The sequence below is a fragment of the Engystomops pustulosus genome, chromosome 11, assembly GCF_040894005.1.
Source record: "Engystomops pustulosus chromosome 11, aEngPut4.maternal, whole genome shotgun sequence".
Taxonomy (NCBI): domain Eukaryota; kingdom Metazoa; phylum Chordata; class Amphibia; order Anura; family Leptodactylidae; genus Engystomops; species Engystomops pustulosus.
The window spans coordinates 25,703,437-25,730,457 of NC_092421.1; the positions used below are offsets into that span (position 1 = coordinate 25,703,437).

General features: G+C 42.6%; 1 protein-coding gene across 2 annotated transcripts in view; it reads right to left on the reverse strand.

Moving 5' to 3' along the window:
- Positions 1 to 27,021, reverse strand: part of NDST2 (N-deacetylase and N-sulfotransferase 2) — a 90,036-nt gene that overhangs the window by 42,505 nt on the left and 20,510 nt on the right. For both annotated transcript variants that reach the window (XM_072130158.1, XM_072130159.1), the window contains exon 2: positions 1,848 to 3,217. In XM_072130158.1, the coding sequence (XP_071986259.1) occupies positions 1,848 to 2,873 (1,026 nt within the window). In that variant the 5' untranslated portion in view covers positions 2,874 to 3,217. The remainder of the gene's footprint in view (positions 1 to 1,847; positions 3,218 to 27,021) is intronic.

Here is a 27,021-nt window from a genome sequence, read left to right on the forward strand (position 1 = left end):
CCAAAGAAAGGAAGAAAACTGGATGACTGTAACAGACAACGGATGACATTAAAAATTGCATTGACCTCAATGGGATTTTAAACAGTTCCGTTCAATTTCAGTTTCTCTTTTTTTTTTCTGTTGAATCTAGAAACGCAAATTGGAACGGTAGTGTGAACAGAGTCTTACCTGTGCCTTAGGATTATTGGTGGTATCACCTAACAGCCTTTGTCCACACTGTGCAGATTGTGGTGCAGTTCCTTCCATGTTTTATAGGAAAACACACTCTTTAGGCTGACAAATATACCAGTAGCCCATCTTACTTTTGGAATTTCAGCTCGATACATAACAGACTGCAGCGGGACTTTACTGTACCTTTCCAACAGGTTCTTGAAATTGGACAGAAAAAAAATTCCTTACAATGTATTAGTGAGCTGCTCTCCTTACAACTCATCTCCAAAGGCTGCAATAGTGGAAGAGCCATGCAGCAGATTGTGAGCACCGAGGCTCCGTAGTACAGTATCTATAAGCCTTTTTATGACATCTGGCTTGTCATTTGTTATATCATGTCAGTGACCGGTCTCTGACCTTATGATTTTCACAATAACCCTACGACCCCAGTGCTAGATTATCAAAATTAGCCAGTATGTGAGATGGTTGGATTACTGGCGCATCACTGACCCCAATCTTAAAATGTGAACCAACTTTAATGTTTGATGTATTATTACAACTCACTAGTGATGGCAAAAGAAAAAAAAAAAAAATCTAGCACTTTTAATAGCAAAATAAAAGCAACCATTAAACCCCCCCCCCCCTTTAAATTGAACAAAGCTTCCACCCACCACCTACCAAACAGAACACCTATAACACTAACAGGATAATGCCAAATAAACAGATTATAATAATAGGATTGTGGTCACATGATGTCTCGGATGAAGATGGGTCCATTTCTGTTATGCACCCAGGAGATTAGCATTTTTCGCTGACCACATACAGATATAGAAGTAGCGGTGTTGTATGTCATGTGCAATCTCTCACATCCTGCCGCCATTTTCATTATTTTTTATATTTTTGTTCATCAAGCAAAATTTCTAAATGGGATGAAGACTTTTTAAAAAAAAAACATTTATGCAAAAATAGTGCACCAGTGCTAAGCTCACAGCCAGCCAGCCTCGTCCAATCACAGCTGAGCTCTTATGGTGGCCCAACAGGTTATAATGGTATTCCCTACTGTTCTAAAGGTGTGTGTGGGTCACATCTGTATGACCTTATTAGCTGGTAAACCTCAGAATTTATTCAGAGTACATCAGGATTCTGGTGCGGAAGCAGATGAACACTAAATACTTAGGCACAGTTATGGTTCCTATTAAAGTCACAAATTCAATTTCATACACTTCAAAAAAGCTGCTTAGAACAAGATGTCCAGAGATCTCATCAAACGAAATGCAATAATAAAGCTTATGTTGCAATGATCAACAAATACTACAGAAAAACACAAATAGGTTTCTAACCTGTGCCTCTAGACACTGGGTCTTTGTAATTTTTTACATGTGGGACATCAATGGTACAAAGTAACATATCCAAAACCTAGTTACTATTAGTCCCTTTTGCTCGTCACCAAACCTCCAATAAGAAGGAGTAACCTGGGAAATAATAGTGTACTAGTAGTGCGGAAATGGTTGTGGAAGGGGGAGAGTTTGGTTCTGTGAGAAGCCATTGGCCCTTCTTACATGCCCGGATCCTGTTCTTGGTTAATAGTTTATGCTTTTTGAAAGTGGATATTTTGAGAGAACATACTTCACCGTTATAAAGAACCCCAAAGCTTAATTATTTAAATCAATATAAGAATTCCGTAATCAAAGACTTACCTCAACATCTGAAACTTTCATCCGCGTTCCTTCTTTGCCCACAAATATATCGTCAATGTCAACCAGAATGTATCGGTCAAGTGTTAAGCAGAGCCTTTTGCCAGTCAAGTAGGCAATTGCGTCAACAAAAATGAGTTTGTGCAGCCAAAAGTTAAGATTATTTCCAAACAGTACCCTTTGGATACCATCATGAAGACCCAGGTCCTGCACCACAGTGGCATGAAGTGCTTTGTGCGTCGCAAGATGGGGAATGGATTCAGAAGACTTGGTGCTAGCCAACAGTACTGGTTCATAGGTGCTGTGGTTAGACTGAAATACTGTCCAGTCATCTCCAGGAAGTGGACCCTGCTCCACTTCATTAGCTCGGGTCACATAAAGCAGCGGAGCATTAGGATTAATATGGTAGTCTCTCAATCCCAGATTGGAATGTAGAAAGAGTGGGAAACCTTTTAGTTGAGCACTTAATAAGCTGTTTTCATTGGCTTTGAAGAAACCAATGATCCCTACCCCATATTCCACACAGTATTTGTCCAGCAGTTCCCTGTTCCAAGCATCGAGATTAACATATTTCAAGATGTTCTCATAAATTATCAGAGCATAACGACCCCGGTCTTTGTCTGTCAGAGTTGGCATATCACCCTTCCCAGGGGCGATTTCTGTCCTGTACCTAAATCGGCCAGATTCTAAAATGGCCACAATCTCTTGTCCAAGCTGAGAGTATATGCTCTCTACGAACACCAGCACGACTGGCTCAGTGCGGGAAGTATCCACAGATTTGGCTATCCGCCAGCTAGCTTGGGGTTGAACCACAATCCTTTGCTGACTGCTGCAGTCACTAAAAGGAGGAGGGGGTGGCTCCTTGATTTTGGGGCTATTGGTCACATAGTAAGCCAAGAAACACATGGAAGCCAAGCTGAAAGCAATCAATAGTAAGATCAATCGGTGGAGTTCCAGCTGTCTCATGTGCCGAACCAGTCTCCATGGATGAATCATGGTGAGGCAAAGAACCCCACCCGCCTGCAGCATTCACCTAAACTGCTTGATGATTGGCCTATGACTGCACAACGACAAGATGCGGTGTTCCTCAGGGGAGCAGCAGTGACAGCACAGTAGAAGGCAGTTAAAATACGATGCAAAGAGGTGAGATCGCCTCCAGCCTGCCATTTATGTCAGGTTACCATGGCCTCCAATTCCCATTGCTTCTCCGCACTCCGATCCGGACCACTTAACAGATTTCCACCACAAGATTACATCCCAATCGCTTTCTCACATCTCTCCTTCCTCTTGTGCTGGCACGGAGCTGCTTCGGAAGAAAGACTCCCCTCCCAGAATCTAATCCAAACGTTTAATCTTCGCCGTCAGGCTGTGTCCTGGAATTGGGAAAAAACAAAAACATTGTCAAAAGGCGGTTTTACTGGAAAACGAGAACACTTCTATTAACTCCTGGCATGCATTTTCATGGATCTTTACTGAATTATTGGTCAGCAGGTCACTCCTAACTGGCTACAAAGCTTGGAGTAACCTTGAAATATTAATGCATTTATATTGCTTAAAAATAATCTTGGCTTTCTGGTCTATAACGGTCATACAAGTAAAACCTTGTCAAATGGTGGAAAATTAGCATTTATCCCAACTAGTCTTATATATAAAATTAAACTTTATACACAAACAATATGCATTGTACTGTATACTTTACGCCCCTATTAATGTTCCTCCAACATGTTCCATAGTCTTGAGTGTCACACAATGGGGACTCTTTACCAAACTTTAAAGGTGGAAAACACATTAGAAAGAAGTAGGTAACCAATTGAAGGAATCATAAATGATCATTCAGCCTTCACAGCCTTATAAATCGAGTCCATGTAAGTGCCACCTCACATTTCCGTAGATCATCTTAATTCAGACCCTTGCGAGACCAGCCAAAAAAAGGAGTCCACAAACACCCAAAAGAAGAGCAAATGTGTAACCATCTCTCTAGATATAATGACCCGGATTACCAAAAGCAATAAATATCCCTACAACATACACAGGGCACCTGTATTTATAAGGGTACTCTTCATCTTGAAAACATACTCAAAATATTTCCAGAAATAAACAAGAAAAGAAAAAAACATGTGGCAGCCGAATCATAGCAAAGAAAGTACTCAACATCTGTCTGAAAGCTGCTCACAATGGAAAGTATTGAATAGAAAAACAAGTTCTATTCTGCAGCCAATATGTTCTGACTTCCAGCAGCCTAGGGAAATATGTGCTCAGCAGTATTGTCTGAGTGAAATTCCCAAACTGCTTGGGGGGAAAGTGAGGTCAGTACTGGGGTGTTTAGAGATATGACTGATAGAAGGGAGAGGCAGCTACTCCCTGCACACACAAGGGGGAGGTCATGTGTAGCTCAGAGAAGTGTAACGGGGATGAGTGTGTTCAGGGCTATGGAAGCAGAAGTCTCCTAAACAGAATAGTGAGGTAAAAGATCTCCCATGTCCCTCTATCCCAGTCTAATTCTGTAGGACTTTGTCTATTTGCACCTCATTCTGCAACCCTTCCCCTACCTTCTGCTCTCCAGACATTTTCTGCACAGCAAGAAGATTTTAGTGCCCACACAGAACAGGAATCTCAGTGGATTTGCAGTTAAATTACTGAATGAGAGCACAAGGTATCCTAGGTAGTGAGGGCAGACTAAATTAGAATCAGCTGCAAGGAAGATGCAGGAAGAGGTTTGTCTCCTCCCACTACACGGCTGTTGAAGATTTTTGACAAAGTATTTTTGACAAATTTTGGATCGGTCTGTTTTAAAAAGGGGGAAATCAAATATGACAATTTGGTAAAATCCTTATAGTGTCTGAGTAACATGACTGTGTGTCCATGTATTTCAAGATACTATTAAAAAAGTTTAGCCACTTTACTTTAGGATATTAGGCACTTTAGTGTAGTTCTGCACCACACTCTTGAAATTTAAAGTGAAGCCCCCTGGTTCAGAAATGTCTTCTGCCTCATCAACGGTCAATAGAATGGTGGAAGTTTGAGGGTCTTGTGTGCCTAAACATCCAAGACCAATTCCCCTTCCAGGACATTATGACAGTATATGAATACAAACTTAAAGTCCTAGAAGGTTGATGGACACTTTCTGTGTACACAGGGTAGTGGAAAGGTGTCCGATCACAGGGGGTCCAACAGCCCCATACAAGTGAATGGAGTACAGGTAGACCATGCACACCAGCTTTTCATGCCTAATAAGCACTTTAGGGGATCACTGGGCAATGTCTAAATTCTGGATAGGTCTTTGGTGGGAAAATCTGTGTTGTCAAATCCACTTAAAAAGTAGCAATCACTTGTTTGGCAACTAACAGCAGAAAATGAAAGCGGAAAAAAAAACCCTTTATTCCAAGCATGTGGGGGCAGTATGCAAATCTAAGAGGCAAACAAAATATATGACGGAAAGTGTTTATTTCCCCTTTTGTAAACAGTTCAGAGTCTTTGCAAAAAAACCTGGATCAATTGTTTTTGCTAATCTATGTTTACAGTGCTGGAAAAAAAAAATCCCGGCGTCGAAAAGTAGGAGTCACTTTTTATAATTAAAACGCTTTCAGAAGCTCGTCTTGGCAGGTTACAATTAAAACGTGCGTCGCCCACGCAGAGTACAGGCAGCGCACCTGAAAAATATCAGCCACAAAAGTCGTCTCAAGCTGAGCTAATGCATTTCAGACGCGAACTGTTAAAACAGATTTATAGCTGCACAAAACCATCATGGTAAATGTCCGGGCACAATGCCATCATGACTGGCAAATCTAAGGGATCGGCTCTGCTTTACAACCGTTTACTATGCAAAAACCAGTTTGTGGCACCTCCGAAGGTCTCATCATGCAACCTTATTAGCCATAAAATGTTTCTAACATTTACAAGTTAATCCCATAGTGGGCCAACATTGAAGATGCACTTATTTTCCATGATGTTCTCTCACCAGAAGTGAAATGGCCAAAGAGCCTAGTTATTTTGGCTCTTACGGCTACTAAGCAAACAGTGGAATTATTTTTTTTTTTCCTGTTTTGCATAAACCAGTTTTCAAGTGTGGATGGTGGTACCAAACCCAGAGTGTGCTCCAAATGAGAAATCCAACAAGTTGCTGCATGATGAGGTTTATAAATAAGCTAATGCACTTGCAGGAATTGGCCGTGTTATTTCCATGCATGATAAAAGGGGTTGTCGTCATCAATCAATAACGACCCATATTGCCAGCGGATTTTATAAACGACACTATGCCGAGGATGGTTCTCCAGGAATCAGCGATCTATGATCCAAAGAATCCATGCAAAACAGCAGCACCGGCCTGTAATCACCACCACTATAATGCACGGACAGATGCTTTCCGCACGGTGTTTGGTCTATAAAAATCGGCCAGTGCATGTTCTGTAATTCATGGACTGACCACAGCCATACGTCTTCCGTCTTAGTCTCTACACTGAATATATGGGCTCAAAAATGCTAGCGATACTAATAGAGTAACCGTATAATGCAGATATCAAAGTGACAATTTTGGGACCAGTCCAATAAGTGCTGCTGATAGTGTCTGACAGGGACTGGCAACACAGTTCAGTAACCAGAGACAGCACAATACAGAGTATTGGAAAAGATTCTTCAAAACTAGAAACCTTAAACTGATATATAGCCGTTTCACACGAACACGTGCAGCCTGTGTATACGTGCAGTGTGGTGGCATGATCCGGTGGAGGACGGTCGCACGCCCGTGCTGGAACAGTATAAACTATCACAGTTGCGGCACAGCTAAGGGAACGTCCCTGCACTGTGCACAGCCCGTGGGATTGTGCCACCATATGGCAAGTACACACTGCCTGCACACGTTCATGTGTAGCCCGTCATATAAGGAGGAATGATGTTCATCTTTAAATGGAATAGTACACACTATGGACAAACCATTTTGATCTAAAAAAAAAAAAAAAAAATTTTGTTGACCTGTAGCCAAGCCCTGAGGCTTTTGTACAGAGTTTAAAAAAAACAAAATAAATAATTATATAATATATTTTAAATAAACCTCTCTCCTTATATACTCACCTACTTTGATGTTCGCATTCTCCGACGCCTCTACCAGCAACACCAAGATCTCTATTTGCACACAGAGGCCAGCGGTGCCAACCTGACCACTGCTTTCACTGCCATTCCGATCCCTGCTGTGCGCCCACTACAGCATGGTATCAGGCAGCAGCAGAGCCCAGGATGGCACCAGTTTGTATACAAGGTCTGCAATTATGGGCAGCACCAGAGGAGAATGTAAAATAGGCAAGTATATGTATTTTTTGTGCCCTGAACAAGCGCTTCGAGGACGTGTGCACACATTGTGGATTGTCATGCAGAAAATGTACTATGTGTAGTGCTTCTTGGAATTACATGCATTTTTTTCCTCTTCTCAACCAGATCTGAAACAATTTCAGTAAAAATCTGCTTCATGATGTGGATGTCGATGGGATGCAGATTTTCACAAGCTCATAGACTTCCATGGGAAAAAAAAAATTGTGACGGGATCTGACAAAAACTGCATAGAAACTTGGCATGTAATCCACAACATGTGCAGAATTGGTGGTAATCAAACGCGATGGCCAAGTAAAAAAAAAAAAAAAAAAAAAAAAAAAAAAAAAAAAAGTGTGTTTAACCCTCAGTAGCACCCCCACTGGAAGAAATTAAGCATTGCAATATTTCTGTGTATGCAGATCCTCTAGGACAGTGATGGCGAACCTTTTAGAGACCGAGTGCCCAAATTACAACCAAACCCACTTATTTAAACGCAAGGTGCCAACATGGCAATTTAAGCAGTGACATGTTGCTACCTGTTTCGTCACAGTTTGTATCTGTGTCCTGAGGACACCAATACAGTTGAAAGAAGAGAAATACAGATTGTCATTGTAGCTTCCATTCCAGGGTCCCCTGAACAGGATGAACTGCGGGGCCCAGAGAAGAAGCTCCAATAATAATAATGCTGCCTTTTTTGTACCTCCCTGCTCCTGTAGCCCCCGGTAGCGAAGGATGTGGTGCCCACAGAGTGATCATAGAGCCACCTCTGGCATCCGTACCATAGGTTCGCCCTCACTGCTCTAGAACAAGAAATTTGGTAACTCTGTAGAGGGTAAATTTACCAAGAGGTACAGGTTGGTGGTGTAGGATTTAGCTTTTGGTCTGGAAAGTGACTTTGTGCACTACTCCTGCATTTCAAATATCCATATGTCAGAATAAGAAGTTCTTGACATGGGAAGCCAGTCCTAAGGTAGGCAGAACTCATAGAAGACAAGTAGAGGATGGTAGACATAATCCTATAAGACAGGCCTATACTGGGCGCAGGCACTTACCGGCAAACGTCCCCTCTAAGTCTCACGTAAATCTAGACATTATCATATTGAAGCTGTAACGAAGCATTAATGCTTAAATAGCCGCTTTTGTTAGTGATGTTTTCTGGGTAAAAGCAGTCGTGCTGCCTACACTTCAAATGAAATTAGCAAGGTGCTTTGTGCGACCCGCTGAGCTCCCATCGCCTGTTTACAATCTAAGGATTTAAAAGCTTCTTGCAAAGAGCTCGGCCCGCCAGCAAAAGAACATCAGGAAAATGCTCGGCTTACACCTTCTACTAGAAATATATTCCGATTTTGCTTAAAAAAATAAAAATAAAAAAAAAAATAATAATAAAATGGTTTGCATTCTGCCTCTCTCTACATATATATATATGGATGCTGCCTAACCAATTTATAGGTTACATTCATTAGAAACGCCAGAAAATTCTCAGACGACTGCTGCAACCTCTACTGTATCTGTGAATGCACAAATATATGGCCACTAAGGCTATTCCCAGTTATGGGGGGAGGGGCGCCGCAGAAGAGAAGGGGGGGCGGCGCAAAAGAGAAGGGGGGGGCGGCGCAAAAGAGAAGGGGGGGGCGGCGCAAAAGAGAAGGGGGGGGCGGCGCAAAAGAGAAGGGAGGGGCGGCGCAAAAGAGAAGGGAGGGGCGGCGCAAAAGAGAAGGGAGGGGCGCCGCAAAAGAGAAGGGAGGGGCGCCGCAAAAGAGAAGGGAGGGGCGCCGCAAAAGAGAAGGGAGGGGCGCCGCAAAAGAGAAGGGAGGGGCGCCGCAAAAGAGAAGGGAGGGGCGCCGCAAAAGAGAAGGGAGGGGCGCCGCAAAAGAGAAGGGAGGGGCGCCGCAAAAGAGAAGGGAGGGGCGCCGCAAAAGAGAAGGGAGGGGCGCCGCAAAAGAGAAGGGAGGGGCGCCGCAAAAGAGAAGGGAGGGGCGCCGCAAAAGAGAAGGGAGGGGCGCCGCAAAACTCTGCTTGTGGTATAAGGATTGCATGTGATGAAATTTAACAATAGGATAGTCAGACCACACTATCAATCTTGTATTTGGGACCACCAGACCCTTGCTTACACTCACTTTTCCATAAAGAGGGAGCTTACTGAAGCCTGACAATATTGGGGTGGTCAAGAAGACTTGTATACATTTTTATAGAAGATTTTTATGTAATGGCCACAATACAAATAGCCAAATACTGTAGTCAGAGGATTGCAGATAGTCAGGTCTCCAGCTAAAAGAGCTTATCTATTCGTTTTGGACACTCACTTTTAAAAAAATAAATAAATAATAATTTAAAAAAAAAATGAAGTAAATGTTGGGGTGTAAAATCCTACAAAAGGTGCTGCCATTTCGATGCAAAGTGTTAAAGTATGTTAAATAGACAAATATCACAAGTAGATATTTCGAAAGTTTAAATGAAAAAAAAAAAAAATGCTACCAGAATAAGTAAACAAGAACCTGGACGAGATGCAAGTCTTGTAACAATGTGCAAGTCAAGACAAGCTTTACAAGAACTTAGGACTATACAGAAATACACTGTGTACTTTGTTTGCCTAATACAAACCACCATGTAACACATAAATCACACATTTATCCTTCCTGGCTTCACACTATCAGATTATAGAAGGAACAACTGGATAGAAAACACAGACAGATTTATCAGGAATATTTTTTTATATTAGTTTTGCCACCTCTATCCTGCGGAGCCTCTGTGATGATCAGACAATTTGCTCAAAAATGTGGGGAGAAAAAAAAAAAAAAAAAAAAAAAAGAAGATGTAAGGTCTTTAGATACAGAATTTAACCGGATCATGTTTTGTTCTACCGTACTTCTGCCCAAATTAAGCAGCAATATTGCAATGAAAAATCACCCCCAACAAACCAAATTTAATAGCCCCAGGACTTGGCAGTCTTCTTACACAACTACAGATCAATCGTGGTCTTACTGCAATGTGTCACGAGGAGGACACAGGCGCTGGAAGGGGATGTAATGGAATGCATGTTGCTAGGGCACAACTGGACGACCAGATCCCTAAAGACTCGCAGACAGGAGGAAGATTTGCACAAGCTGATATATCAATTTGACAACTGTTGCATTAAATTGGAAAAGCAAGGATCACATTCTGTTTAGACGGAGGAAACAGGGATTCGATATAGTTGTCAAGTTTCAGTGGCCATTTAACTATAGTGCAAAGCAAATCTGAGAAATTTAAAAGAAACCATAAAGAGATGGAAGAAGTGACCTTATTTTATTTTCTATGGTGGAATACAGTTTTGTGAACCCTCTGGGGTAAAATATACGCTTGACACCCCCATAGATAGACCATATAAAAGCCCGTTGCTAATGCCATTTTAGGTTTGCTACAGTAAATTTTACAAGCGTATGAAGCAGGATAGTCTGAGTGCTCAGTTAAAGGGGTTATCCGGGTTTAAAAAAAATTTTATGTCCGGGCTGGGGAGGGCTATTTAAACATAATAAACATGTACTTACCTCCTCCGTTGCTGCCGCGGTCACTTCAATCCGTGCCCCTGTAAACAAACAGGAGCACTGAAGCCGCGCACAGGGAGCTTCCGGTCCGCGTTGTGGACGGCTCCTCCCATCCGTCCCTATCTCTCAGCGTTGTAAGCGCTGGGAGATGGTGCGCATGGGAGCATCTGGCCGGCTGGAAGCTCCCTGTGCGCCTTTGTACTGAAACCGGCGCACTGAGAAGACGGGCTGCGGCGCGGGACATCGGCAGCACCGGAGGAGGTAAGTACATGTTTATTATGTTTAAATAGCCCACCCCAGCCCGGCCATAAACATTTTTTTAAACCCGGATAACCCCTTTAAAGGTGTTTCTCCAGGAACAAACAAGTTAACCCCCTATCCACAGGATAGGAGCCAACGTGCTGATCGGTGGGAACCCCCACTGATCACGAGAACTGGGGTCCGTTGTACCCCCGTCAAACCCAGAGATGAAGAAAGCATGGAAGGGGAAAGTTGCATCATTGAGATCCACTGATCAGCAATTTAAGCTCCTATCCGGAGGATAGGAGGGTAACATGTTGGTCACTGGAGAATCACTCTCATCCTCTTCACATTACCCACCATCTATAGAGTTGGCCATCTATGCTTACACTTGCTAAAGTGTGCTATAAGACTATAATAAAGTCACCTATTATTATCCTTAGCCTGTTAAAGTTTGTCGTTAACTGCTAGAAGCCAAAGGTCACATAATCCCCGGGAAGCAAGATTTAGGACTTCTCGTGAAGTCCCATGCCCTGCTGGATTCTGGAGGCCTTGCAGTCATTACCGTCTGTTAAGGTTTTCTCAAGTGGCCAACCCCTTTAAGAAGTGTTGTGCTATTTGAAAGGCCTCAATGTATTAAAAGCAGAAGACCAACATATAATATACAGTATTAGGGTGGAATGACACGAGGGGACATATATCCAGCTGGCCAGATACATGTCCCCCATTAGATGGCTATGGCGTCAGGGCTCGGTACTGTGAGCACAACATGTGCTCACTGTACCGTGCTGTGTCCGCAAAAGAGATAGAGCATGCTCTATCTTCAGTCATAAGAACAGTCGTGCGGCTTTATTTTCTATGAAGATAGGAGAGCAGAGCTCATCTCACCTCTCCAGCATGTCTGACGTGTGAATACGTGCATATGAATACACCCTTAAACGGCTATATATGTTTCCTGTACAATAATAGTCAAGTATGTGTACGGCCATTTTGACACGTTCGTGTGAACGCAGCCTTAGGCTATATTCACACTGCCGTTGCCCGCCCGTACCGTACCGAAGCGGGCAACGGCAGTGTACGGGGAGAGGAGGAGGAGGTGAGCGCAGCTCACGCCCGCCCCTCTCCATAGCAACCTATGGCGCACGGCGCCGTATTACGGGGAAAGATAGGACAGGTCCTATCTTTCTCCCGGGGACGGAACGGTACGGTGCCGCACGTGTGCGGCACCGTACCGCTCCCGTAGGGTGCCGTGCGCCCATAGGAGTGTATGGGGGACGTATATCGGCCGTATATACGGCGGCCATACGTTCGTGTGAACGCAGCCTTAGTGTATCTACACCGGGATGCATGGACCAATACAACACGCTACCCAATTAAAGTAAGAACACAAATATTTCTCAGTGCTGCACGATCACAGCAAAATACATTTTTCAATAGTCCTCTCCAGAACATAAGCTGTTAAGATGGCGAAAAACTTATTCCTGCACCTGCAGGGCCCAGATAAGAGGCAGGGCGGGGAAAACATGGCAGAAGCAGCTAGGGAGCTAAAGTTCTTTGAATCGGGGCACTGTTTTCACAACAATGGTTCCATTCACTGCTCCTCCAATGCTTCCAAACAAGCCCAGTTCTGTTACATGGCAAAATTTGTGAAGGAAGAAAGCGGAGAGAAAAAAAAGGAGAAAAAAAAAGGAGAAAAAAAAGCAGAGGGAGGTGGACCAGGCAGAGAAGCTATATCAGGTTGCAGCTTGAGGATCTGTCAGCTTGGATCTAGGCAACAAGGCTTCACAGCCAAAAGGGGGAAAGGAAAGAGGATACAAAAAAACCACACAGATGCCAGCTGGTGGTGCACAGACAGCGGGTACACATTATGTCGGCTGCTCGCTGGCTGCTCTGAGAACATCTTTCTTCAGGATGGACCTACTGGAGCCAAACTGTGAACATTAAGGAAGGGCTTCTTACGGTATAGTTCCTACACGGTAGAGCAGCCAACCCAGGTATCTGCCTACTTACAACCGGAGGCTTTATTTAGATATAGAAAACATTTTTTAAAGACGTGTCATGGCACCTACTGAACATGATCGATGCATGAAGTAGTTCAAGGCTAGTCTGTAGGAAAAGTCCAGCCGTTGACCAAGACCGGAAGAAGTTCTCAATTAAGCTTTACTAAATAGACTCTTGTCCAACGCATGGCAAGTAGAAGTCTCACAAAAATGTATGAAATAGTAGACATTGGAATTACACATTGTGATGCTCTTGTATGAAGTCTTATGAAGGCCATGTCCATATTCTCAGAACAGAATCCTTTCCATGTGATTATTACAACTTGCAGTAATGCGCAGGCACCACTAGTTCATCTTTATTCCCCCCTCCCACACACACACACAATTCCACAAGATGTCAGTGTACCCTCCCTTAATGTGGGAGACTTCAGATACTTCTTGGCCAACAAAGTTCCAGGAGCTGTGCATATATGAACTGAAGAAAAAGAAAAAAAAAAACCACAACAACAGCCACAACAACGATACTAAAGCGGTTGCCAATAAGCCAAAACCAGGTTGAAGACATTACCCTGCACAAAACAAAAAGTGAAGCAAACCCCTAATGCCAACGTCAACTGAGGATTATATAGGTTTCCTGGAGTTCCAGAAGATGTGTTCCTGAAGGCAATAGGTCGGAGGTGAGTGATGGCACTGGGGTCAACAAAGAAGTGTCAAAATGTCAGTACTCAAATACAGTATGAGGCCCTGGTGGTCCCCCATATGCGATAAAAATGGTAAAGTCCATGCCTACCCTATGCTCCGTATGACCTAACTGCAACAGAGGTATGGCTAAGGTAAAGAGGAAGATGTACCCAAACATACTTTATTAAATGGGGACAAGTAACAGATTTTGCAGAATATTTCACATGCTGCAGAGAGTTTCTGAATGATCAGCCTAAAACCCACCGATACCGGAATACAGTGACGCGCGGCAGTCACCGCCGAGCTATGGAGAGGGCAGGGTGGTCCGGGGAAGAGGCAGCGCCTTGGACTGCCCCCTCATGAATACGCCGGACCGCTTTCCATAGCTCAGCGGTGACTGCCGCGCGTCATGCAGCAGTGACCGCCCACAATTCCACATCCTCATGATACCAAGCTGTCCGGCATTTCCATTGTACTCCGCGGCGGTGTTAGATTATATTATTGGAGGTTTCCGATTAACGCTATCATTGTAACACCGCTGCGTTTGCTTTAGCACTAGGAGCTGCTTACTTTAGTAAGCAGCTCCTAGTGCCGAATTTATGGGTAACAGGTCCTCTAAGGCAAATGGGAATGAAAGTGCTATCTGGAATTTCTATTAACGCTGGGAGAAGCACGTCCTCTGCTACATCTACTTTATCACAGTGCCCCCTAGATGAAAACATAAAAATCACCAAACAGATCTCACCATAATGAAACAAACAGATATTTATTTTATTCGCCTCCTGGGCATGACGGGTAATTTTTTTTCATCATTCGTTAAGAGAGAGGTTAAATGAGTGCGGGTCACACTGAAAGATCTCCGTAGCTCAAAATATCAGCATTAGGGTGAAAGAACCATTGCCTTAGGCGTTCTCATCCAGTAAAGCAAGTCAGAAACCTTCTGTGTGCTCCAGCATTTGTCCCAACAACAAGAGAAGCTGCCTGAACACGAAGACTTTAAACACAACGCCTCAAGCGTTTTGTAGACTTTCAGGCTATTTTTTTTTTTGTGCTTTTTTTTTTCATTCTGCTTTCTTGAGGAAGTCAGAAAAAAAAAAAAAAAAAAAAAAAAACACACACACAAAAGAGTGCTGTGGCTGCCAGCTTGAGGCTTGGTGTCTGTAGAGGAGCTGAAATGAGTAGCTAGAGAATAGTGACAGGAAGCAATAGCCATGTCATCAACACTTACCTGCCCTTGTGGTCATGAAACCATAAATTATGACAAAACCACAGCAAGTCAAGGAAAAGTACACATCAGGAAGCCGAGTCACATGGAGACCATCAAAGCACCACAGCGCGACTCGCACAAGGACAGACACCATTGAGCTCTGGAACGTTGCAGCTTTATCTTTTTTTTTTAACCAGGTTCTATTCGGTTCAGTCTACCAAAGACATCGCAACCTTGGAGAAAGCACAAAATAACCCTACATATAAAACATCTACGGCATATTCTTTATTTTTTTTTACGTGCGAATGCATCTGGTATGTCATAAGCAGCCAAATAAATTATGTAGAAAAACTCATTTTGATGCATTTACAGCAAATTGCATCACATTTAAATGTGACCTGGTGACCTATAATGCTGCCCTGTGTAAGGGGAGAATATCATACATACATACATATCAGTACCATTGTGTCCTTTACTATACTCCACCGCACAAGCACTAGCGTATGATAACAACCCCCCCATGGGTTTTCCACATATCTAAGTATACTGCAGCTTCATTCACTTGAATGGACAAGGCTGCAGTAATCGCACTACTTGGTAAATGTAATATTGGCACTGCCCATTCGAAGAAATGACTGCCTGACCCTCACTAATCTGAGACTGGCATGTCCATGTGTGAGGGTAGGGCTTTTCCAAGGAAAATCCTGAACATCTACATCATTTGTAGCAGTATCCTAATAACTTCAGAATAAATATACACAAACAAGCCGAATTTTCTGCACAAAAATTGTGCTGAAAAAAACCAAAGTCAGCTTATAATTGAGATATATATATATATATATATATCTATATATATATATATATATATATCTATATCTATATCTATATCTATATCTATATCTATATCTATATCTATATATAAAAAAAATTAACACTATACTCACCTTTCTGACGCGCATCCAACCCCCTGTCGTCCCCCTCACACACAGGTCTTTGGGTCCCCTTGCAATGCAGGCGGCTCACAAACAATGACATTGGCAAGCAGCAGACGTCATTGCGTGCGGCGGCAGTGCAAGGGGACCCGAATGACCCAAAAAGGAGCCGAACAGGACCTGCGGGGGGCGTCGTGGGGAGGCGAGTGGCGAGTACAGTGTTATTATTATTATTTATTTTATTTTTTTTATTAAAGGCTTGTCATACTCGGGGCAAGGGATGGGCTGGCTATATACTGCAGGGACTGGCAGGCTCTATACTAGGGGATATGGGCTGGTCAGCTTTATACCGGCTGAGGCTGTGACCAATGTATTTCCAACCGTAGGTTCATACTTGAATCAATAGGTTTTCCCAGTTTCCTCGGCTTATACTCAGGTTGGCAAATACACGGTATATATAACAGATAGATATAAGGGCAGATTTATTAGAAGTGCGAGAACAAAATGGTTCTAGTTGCACATGGCAACCAATCAGAGCTCAGCTTTAACTTTTCCACAGCAGCATATAAAATGAAAGCAGAGCTCTGAGTGGTTTCCGTAAGCAACTAGAACAGTTTTGCCCTCTGATAATATATAATATCCGGACACCCCCCCCCCCCGCACACACAATACAAATACACTAAACCAAACTCGGATAAGAAAATATGCAACATGTTTTTTGTAATTCTGTAAAATCTTGTCCTACTGCGGAGAAGTCAGTCGAGCTGCATTTAAACAGTTGAAATGTGTTTCTGTTCCTTTCTGATTGAGCTAAGCTAAAATTAAAGGCGGCTGATGACTGTCACCCGTGTGGAGTCACTTCTGAGCAATTAAAATGGAGAAAATCAAAAGGCCCGTAATTCATTTGCTGGAATTGCCATGGCAACCTTCTGCAAGGGGAAACAGGCCAGATATTTATTAATTACTCTGCGCCATCTTTATCATCAAAATACCCAGCAACGCCACTGTAGGAACAAGGAGAGAACGCACATCGCTGCTCATTAACTAACTGTTTAACATAGAAAACTTACGAGTCCCTAGACTACACCTACACGTGACGCCCTCCGCTGGAAGCGCAATACCTTCACAGGAAGGCTTTCAGTCCCCCAGTAATATGTAACTTACTACCTATCCTGCGGTGAAGACAAAAAAGTTACGGTAATGAGACAACCCCTCATGGTACGGTCACCCCAGACACATCTACCGGGTTTTACTTTGGTAGTCTAGGTGTACTTGATTTTCAGAGAGAGGTTCATATGCTGCTATATGCCAATAAACAGTTAAAAAAAATTAACTCAATTTGCCTGAAGGACAAGAAAAAGATGGAAGTGTGTTACTAATCTGCCAGGTCGTGTGAAAAATCCCAAACTTTTGAGGAGTACATTGGTTTTGCATAAGGACACATTCATCATGACAAGTCAAGAGACTTAGGAGGGATTTGGTTATAACCTTAGACTGTATGGAGTTTCTACTTTTATGACATAATGTAAAAAAAAATAAAAGGGCCAAAAAGTAGGACGTTAATAGAAAAGGTCACAGCCTGCCACAAGATGAACACACTCATCTTCTTCTGAATTACACAGATAAGACTGGGGGACATGGTGTTCCAGCAGCACAAAAATCAAAAACAGGAAATGAAGATAGAAAATGCCAAATCAAGGTCTTCCCAAAAGGAAGTAAATAAAGGAGTAAATAAGCTAAATACAGGCAGTCCCTGACAAAGGGCTATTGCCACAAAGGATAGATTCTTAAATATACTCAGCATAACAAAAGAACACGTTATCTAATTCACTGTTATAAACAAATATACAGCATTTCACAGATATAGTTTCAACCAGTCTCTACCAGTCCTGGTGTATTTTGGTTGTCCCCGATTCCGAACATAAATCTTCCGACTTTGGTCGGGCAGGGCAGATTCTTATGAATAGCTTCTCCTATCTGCACACTACAGTGAACACTGCATCCGGTCCCTGCCCCACCACTACAAGACCAGCTCAGCCACAGACACTTCCTGCCGCCAAGATGCGTGCAGAGTTTATACTATAAGCTACAGGTAAGATAAGGTCTTTATATGGATCTCATCTCTGATCTGTCTCATCTCTCTTTTTCTATCTCTCAGACACTAAATACTATAAAACATACCTGTTCCGACTTCCATACAAATTCAAATTAAGAACAAACCTAAAGAACCTATCTTGTATGTAGATGCCGGTACAAACTATTAACATCTCATGATCATCTGCTGCCCTGAGAAATAGATTATGGTGTTTCTTCAAGGATCACCCACAGTCATCTCCCTCTGCAGCCAGTTTTACAGCCACAGTGCAGGGAAACAAAATGTAATCCTTGAGGTCTGTCCCTGGAGAGAAACAGCCTTTTGGCTCGGTTCCAAACATTTCAGGTTTGGGTCCTCGAACACAACCTTCAGCCAGAAGTCCAGGTTCAGCTCAACACCCCAAATTCTTTAAATGTCAAACATAAAATGGGATGCTTTTCGGAATGCAAAACACAATTAGGGTATGCACAAAAGGCGGCTCTCGTAGTCTTCATCACAACTACATCAGAAGAGGTTTTGCATGCCAACTTACTATAATACATAACCGAACATATTTCATTCATCGTCCATAGTTTGTAGTATTGTGTTTCAAGTAAAGCGTCCAACAGTTCTTAGGGCTTCACTGAACGTACAGGTGCGAGCCGCAATGTTTCGGAGGAGACACCTTCTTCAGGCTAGCCAAAACGTCGCTTTAAACTATTCTAAGCAGACTACATTACATCAGGCTTCACAACCACAGTTCTCGAAACTCAATAAAATATGAATGAAGACACAAAAAAAAAAAAACTTTCCAAAACAGAGGCCCCGTCTACTTTGCTTCCATCACAGGCTCATTTTAATGTTTTATCAATCTACAGTAAGCGCACAAGAGAGTCACATTTGTGTGTGTGTGAATCATAACTCCACGTGTTAAAGACTCACGCACATTAGAGGGATGAATGGTTCCTTAGTCCACATACAAACAGACAGTGTGATTTCCATGTGGAACACAGTCATGCTCCGGCACAGGAACGCTTATAGAAGAAATCCACTTTGCATCATTTTTAGACATTAGAAGGGAAAAAAACAAAAACACTAAAACCAAAAAGGAAAACTCCATCATGCAGAAAATAAACAATGGTAATATTCTCTTAATTATCTAATATAAACTATATTTTCAACTCGCCACACATTTTCGGCAAATGTGAGAATACCCAGGCACAGAACATTCCCATTTTTCGCAGTGAATAGCTGCAGAAGCGCAAACATTTCAGGAGACAGTGTTTACATAGCAAGGCCTGACAGGGATTATACCGCTCACCCAATATCTGAACTCGCTTGGCCTGCCCTTTTAGTCCTAGCATTTGTACACAGCTTTAGCTTGTCTGCAAACTGATCTAAAAAAGGGCAAAGAGGAGCGGGCACATCTGCTAATTAATGAAGACATTCCTCTTCCATCAGGTCTCTAATACATTCTCTTCATGTAGGAACTTGTGCACTTCAGGGCATTCTGAAATAAAGCCAACTAGAGGGAGGTAGCAAAATGTTATTAAAAGTAAGTCCCCTGTGTATTGTCATAGCATATTCATCTTTTAACCCTTCAAAGGCATAAAGGAGATCATTTACAGGAACATAAAAATGTTATTTTAAGCAGTAGAGGCTGGGCATACATATCCATCTCCAATTTTATTTAGCCTTATAACAGTAGATATTATGGTCCGCCTGCTCTATAACATGCTGCCTGCATATTGTCCTATCTGCAGGCAGCATGTTACAGAGCAGGGGGAGCAGATTGTACATAGTGTCCTACCTGCTGCCCCTGCTCTGTAACATGCTGCCTGTAGATAGGACAATATGCAATCTACTCAGCTCCTCCTGCTGTATAAAATGCTACCTGCAGATTGTACATAGTGACCTATTTGCTCAGCTCCTCCAGCTCTGTAACATGCTGCCTGCAGATAGGACACTATGTACAATCTGCTCAGTCCAGACATGGTGTCTGGTGATAGGACCCAGCCTATATTCTGCTCCACTATTCATGCAGATTACACATCTAGGGCTGGGTTTAAATCTTGTTTTTTTGCATACTGCTGATGGGCATTGTTCCCTGAATAGCAGCATATCCATCCATGTCCATGGACACTACTGATGCACAAAACAGTATGTGTTTGTTATCCTGTGCCATGTCCTTTTGAAACACACACACTTTTAACATCACGTCTATGGACGACGTATGCATAAAGTGTTACAGCCTATGCATCAATCCCTCAGAGCGGTTTTTATGCCCATATATGAAAAAAAAAAGTATGTTTTTAGTTTGAAGAAGAGAAGTGTAACAGATGGCAACGTATGCGACAGATCAGACATAAAATCATTAAACAAAATGCATCTTTTTTTGTAAATTTTTTAGACGTATAGATCACAGCATACGTCCAACAAGTTCCCGGAAGCTGAAAATACATAAACACATTTATCTGTGAATACACACCGGGATGAACATACAATGGATTTCTGGTGACGGGCAGGAACTACCGTATATATACCTAATTTTACCACAAAAACCTGGGAAAACCTATTGACCCGGCCTCACAGACTCCCCAGTATATAGCCTGCAGGACCCTGCCCTATAGTATAAAGCCAGCACCTGCCCCCAGTATATAGCCTGCCAGCCCATATCCCCCAGTACATAGCCTGCCAGCCCATATCCCCCAGTACATAGCCTGCCAGCCCATATCCCCCAGTACATAGCCTGCCAGCCCATATCCCCCAGTACATAACCTGCCAGCCCATATCCCCCAGTACATAACCTGCCAGCCCATATCCCCCAGTACATAACCTGCCAGCCCATATCCCCCAGTACATAACCTGCCAGCCCATATCCCCCAGTACATAACCTGCCAGCCCATATCCCCCAGTACATAACCTGCCAGCCCATATCCCCCAGTATATAGCCAGCAGCGGGGGAAACCGGAAAGGTGAGTTTTGATATTTTTTTTACTCCAGTATAAGCCGAGTTTGGGGTTTCAGCTGATTTTTTTGTGCTGAAAAACTAGGCTTATACTCGAGTATATATAGCATTTCCTTTTTCAAACATATACTAAGAAATCCTCAAAAGGCATTAATATAGAATCCAAAAATGACATATCAGTAACCAAAACAGATTGTGGGAGCCAAGAAGTGCAATATGTCCAGCCAGGAATACACACATAACTTATAAGTAAAATGCCCTAAATAAAGATGAACATTTTTTCATTGACAGCATAGACAACTGCAGAAAATAAAACCTGCAAGGCTGGTAGTTACTTGGCTCTTGGATGTCCCTCAGAAGATCTCCGTACGTCTCACACATTTTACAAAGTAATGGCAAACTACAGAAGTCCAAGAAAAAAAAAATGTAACGTATGATCCGGCCAACTGGCCAGAGTCTGCATTCTGCAGGGAGCAACATCAAACGTCTCCAAAAACTGTGCAGCAGATTGGCAGGACATGAGACAGAAGAAAAGGAAGGCGCTAGGCTGTAACACTCACTTTACACAATGTAGTTAATGATTATTAGAGAGTATTCTGTGTTGTAACTGGTAAGTGTCAGGTGTACAAGGATACACATTGTTATACAAACATGCAAACATTCTGACACACAGGTTTCTTTTATAAAACAATAGGGGATGACAAAGGATATGCTTTAGCTATACAGTCAACTAAACATTGAACTGTGATGTATAGTCTCATTACCTTTACTCAAGGATTTTATCTATCCACGTCTCACACTTTGTGTAAAGCTAAGAACAGAAGGCTCGGCATTTCCCGATAGAAGCGATCAGACTATCCGTGCCAGACATAGCGAGGGCAAGAAGTGTCATACTAGGACAGCTGCCTTTTCATAGTGCATGGCCCCTGGTCAGTGTCGGTGCTAGCGCCAGCTGCCATGAACTGCTGGTGGAGGTCCACCGATCCAACACAAATTATCTATCCTGAGACACATAATAAATATCTTAAAGGGGTTATCCAGGTTTTGGAAAAAACATATAACCATCCGGGGGGGGGGCGATATTAGCAGCATTGCTCCCATTGTCCGCTGCCAATCTCCCGTCGGTGCCATGCCACTGTTTATTCACAGGGGCAGCCTAGCCCATACACCCATTGCCACACGCCCGGTACAACATCAAATCTAATGCTGTGTCAGAGAGCAAAAGTAGTTGGACGGCAGCGCCCGTCTCCGTCAACGGGGTCACTGACTTGATGGGCAGCACTGCAGAACATTGGGATTTATTAAGGCGGTAAGGATACATTTTTTTCATTTTTGGTTTTCTATAGCACTCGCGCCCCTCCCCTCCCCCAAGATGGTTATATAGTTTTTGCAAAGCCCAAACAAACACTGTAAGCCACTTCTAGTAAAAGCAAGGACAATAAAAGTTACATTTTAAAGGCTTTCATAGCCATGCCTTGTTGCTTGGGGTGCAAGTCTGCCCCAATTGGCATCCCATCAAGTGGCATGTCCGGCTAATGGAGGACGCCGAACCTTCACCTCATCTCCAATAGTTAGCATTACCTGGTGTGAAAATCAATTTGTGCTCAAACTCTAAAAACCCTGAACCATCAAACCCAAGAACTTGGCAGGAGGACTTCCCTACGTATACATTCCCATGGAAGCTGATGCCTACGCCATGCGCAAAGTTCGCATAAAATAATTAACTCTGCAAATCACCTAAATATAACATTCAGCTTCACCAAAATACAATGGTGGGAGACTGAAGTCTTTAGGTGCGGTCACACATTAGGTTTACGAACGCAATTCAACATCTGTGGAGAGGATTTCTGCCCAATTATATGGCACCAAGGATCCGGTCAGTCATAAAATAATGCTGGTAATTAGAACTAAGGATTGGGCATGTTGGAAACCAAGTGCTCAATCATTTTCCAGAACAACAAATCCAAAAGACATTGGAGGTTCAGCAGTAGAACCAAAATCTGTGGCATCAGCCTATGTTTATGTATAATGTGTTTGGCCATAGATTGTAGCTTAGATCAATTGCAAAGCCCATAAAGCTCAAGATGGCACAGCTCCTCCCCAAATTACAGTAGAGGTAATAGTTTATAATGCATGCGGCAAGATATAAGCATTTTTGGTGGGGGAAAACTAGTAACTTCCAAAAACCCAAAGTCTCAAAACTGCAGCATATTTTTTATTTCTGCACACGAAATTCATCCAAATCTGCACCTGCATTATGTATCCAGGCTTGTGCTATTCTTTTCACTTTAGTAATGAACAGTTCATCGCAGTAACTTATTGAATGCCTCTCCATCTCTCTCTATGACATGGCCAATAAATACAGGGCTGGCGTTTTTTGCAGAACCTATTATTTATGTTGCACATACATTACATTGTGGTTTTTATTTATCAGCATATTTGGATCTAACAAGTTTCAGTTTCATACCACATTACAGGCAGGAAACTAAAAAAACCTGTTTATAGTGTATCATGGCTCGGATTAACTAGTCCCAGGCTCCAGAATTAATACATTGTTCCCCAATGAAGTGACTTTGTGGAAAACTGTCCATGCTTATAGCAGTGAACCTCCATGAACCCCTACATACATATCTAACTACAAGACTTGCAGATTCTTCTATAAGGGCACATTTATATATTACGGCTTTTACATGCCCATTATATGGCACCTACAGAGGTTTGAGGAACAGCTGGACCACCAAATGCTTCAGTCGAGGTTTGTTGGACCATAAAGATGTTGCAGTCTCCCGCTATCATTTTCTATAGGCATCAGACATTTATGCATTAATAATCACACAGTGCAAAGGGGTTCCTATAAGGAATACTCATTATACCACACCATTGGGGGAGGGGAATTAGCAAAGTGAGCATTTCATTTACACCATTCTATGATTTTAGGCAAAACTAAAATGACTGGAATATTTTGGAATGAATTGTGGAAGGTATAGAATTTTTGTGCTACCTACAACCGTCTTATGCCAGTACAGGCGGTCCCCTACTTAAGGACACCTGACTTACAGACAACCCATACTTACAGACAGACCCCTCTGACCTCTGTTGAAGCTCTCTGGATGTTACTAAAGTCCCAGGCTGCAATAATCAGCTGTAAGGTGTCTGTAATGAAGCTTTATTGATAATCCTTGGTCCCATTACAGAAAAAAAATTGTCACTGGGCCAAAAATTTTTTTGGTCTGTATCTAAAATTATAAAATATACAGTTACGACTTACATACAAATTCAACTTAAGAACAAAACTCCGGTCCCTATCTTGTACGTAACCCGGGGACTGCCTGTACTTACTTTACCGATCACCAATCCAGCCTAGTGATCTTCTGTTCTATACACAAATATACATTGTGGGAACCTACAGTCTAGACACATCTCTTTTTAGATACAACATAAAAGCAAAAGGCTCAAAAGAAACGAGCGCCTGGGCACTATAAAAGAACTGTCCAAGTCTGTGGTGTCTCTCTCTATCCAAAGCTTGGCCTTCTTCATTGTCTATGCTTCCCATTACCCGTCAACCTTGACAAATGTGTTTGACTGTTTTAATAGAAAGCAATGAATCAATGTCAGCAATCTCCACTTTGCCCATATGCATTAACAGTAATGCGAGCAGCGAGCATATAGAATCCAAAATGATAGTGCCTTGGGGATGGACGTTTTAACTCTGTACATGTGTGTCTTTACAATGACCAAGTCCTGCTCCGATAAGACACTGGCCTTAGAGGAGTATGTCTACAAATAGGGAATCAATGATGAATATTCGAGTAATGGCATTCATGGTCTTCTGCCGAAATTAAAATGGGTTGAACGATTAAAAAAACCAAAAACAAGTAATAGTCGCTTATGTATATCAACTTTGGGCCGCCTGTTAGCTGCTGTTTCAACAGCTATCGTGTATTTCAATGGGCTTATACACATGGCCATGCTTTCAACGGTGCCATGTGCGAGTATGTCACATCCACAGGTAGAAACAAGACTTGCTATAAAATTAGCATTTTTTAAATTACTAAGGGCACATAATGGGGCTCTACAAACTGGGGTTCCCTCGTTTGCGGACGGATATTCCACATGTTTCGGGAGCAAACTGTTCAACACTGAAAAGACCAATTAGGGAATCATCATTCTTTAAGGGACCTCAGTCTCCTTCAGAGATTCTTTGGCACTCCTTAACAAATAGCGAATGCTGCCAAGCCAAAAACTGGTTGCAATGGTGAGACCTTCCAAGTGATAGTCTGAAATATAGATCTTATGTACCCGGACATGGGGATTGTTGGGGGTGATCAGTGTCGGGAGATTGTTTCTTTTGTATTATAGTCCTACAGGCCTTTTATTTGTCTGAGTGACCCCTCAGCCGTCATGAAAAGCGGTCTTGAAAAAAGTAAAGGGGTGACAGGAGCGGAGTCGTATCTACGAATCTACTACTTTGATGCAGTTGTCTTCTCTGGCTGAGCTTATGATGGCAATATTATCCAACTTTTGCCCACTACAGGTCTGGCTGGAATTGGGAATAACAATCAAATCCAGAGTGTACAACAGTTTACATGGACTTACAACAGAATATGCTAAAAAAAAACTTTAATTATGAAGGACCCAAGCACACCAAGTCACTTGTGACCATCCGTAGCCAGCTGAACGGTTCATCACGTATGGGAGGCACGCAGCCCCCATTCCTTGTTTGTACATTGTTCTTTTATCTCGCTGTAGAGGATCTAGATGGATCCAATTAATGATCACGCTAGCAATTAAATTCAGAGGTTATTTTTCCTCTTGTTGATTTCTTTTGTGCGTTCTCATTTGCATTACTAGTTGCACAAGGAGAACAGATGAAGGGGTCTCCAGACCCACTAATTAGCTGTACTCAGGACTGGTGTCTGACAAGCTTTTCATGGAGAATCCCACGCAAATAAAACCCAGGATAGTCACATACAGTATTGCTCCATTTTTAAAAATTTCTTTAGAGTAAATATTTTTTAGGAGATATTTGTCCTAACTTTTTGAATCCAAAAAAAAAAAAAAAAATTAACACATATATTAAAAAAAACAGACAATACTTTGTCAACCAAGAAAGTAACGGCAAGGAAGGAGGAAAAACGGTTAATAATCCTCAATGTCTTGCACATTTTCAACACATGGGGAATGCAGTCAACAATCCATTGAAAAACTCACTTTGTAGCTCCAGCAGACAGGGAGAGGAGAGGAGGGGAGGGGGAAGTGGGAAAGGAATGCAATCAACATTTAGGGCTGAAGCTTCAATGGGATTTCACAGTTTATGAAACTGGTCCGATTTAAGCAGCCGTGGCGTCGACACAAGGTGGGGCAAAAATCTGTATGTATTATTCTGAGCTCAAAATACTATATATAAAGATACTATACTATAAAATTCTGTACATGCACTTAGAAAGATTACACATATATGGATTTATATGGGAGAAAGAACAGGATTGCAAAAATGTAGAGCAGATATCCATTAGGACATTTATTTTTTTTTTTAGCAGTTTATAGCATTCTGATTTCAAGAGACACAAAAGTGCCCTAAAGACCATCTCAAGATCTTTAGGTTTCACCGCTGGCTCAATAAATGGGCCAAGATTTAGGTGACATCAACAGTTTCCTTTATTGAAACGCAAATACAAAAAACTTCAATGCAGCTTCAGTGACTTCAACAGTCAGAGGGCATCCACCTAGAGGAGAGGCGGTTCTACCATTACCATAGACAGGGGGCATCCTCTACACCTAGAGGAGAGGAGGTTCTACCATCACCATAGACATGGGGCATCCTCTACACCTAGAGGAGAGGAGGTTCTACCATCACCATAGACAGGGGGCATCCCCTACACCTAGAGGAGAGGAGGTTCTACCATCACCATAGACAGGGGGCATCCCCTACACCTAGAGGAGAGGAGGTTCTACCATCACCATAGACATGGGGCATCCTCTACACCTAGAGGAGAGGAGGCTCTACCATCACCATAGACATGGGGCATCCTCTACACCTAGAGGAGAGGAGGTTCTACCATCACCATAGACAGGGGGCATCCCCTACACCTAGAGGAGAGGTGATTCTACCATCACCATAGACACGGGGCATCCTCTACACCTAGAGGAGAGGAGGTTCTACCATCACCATAGACAGGGGCATCCTCTACACCTAGAGGAGAGGAAGTTCTACCATCACCATAGACAGGGGGCATCCCCTACACCTAGA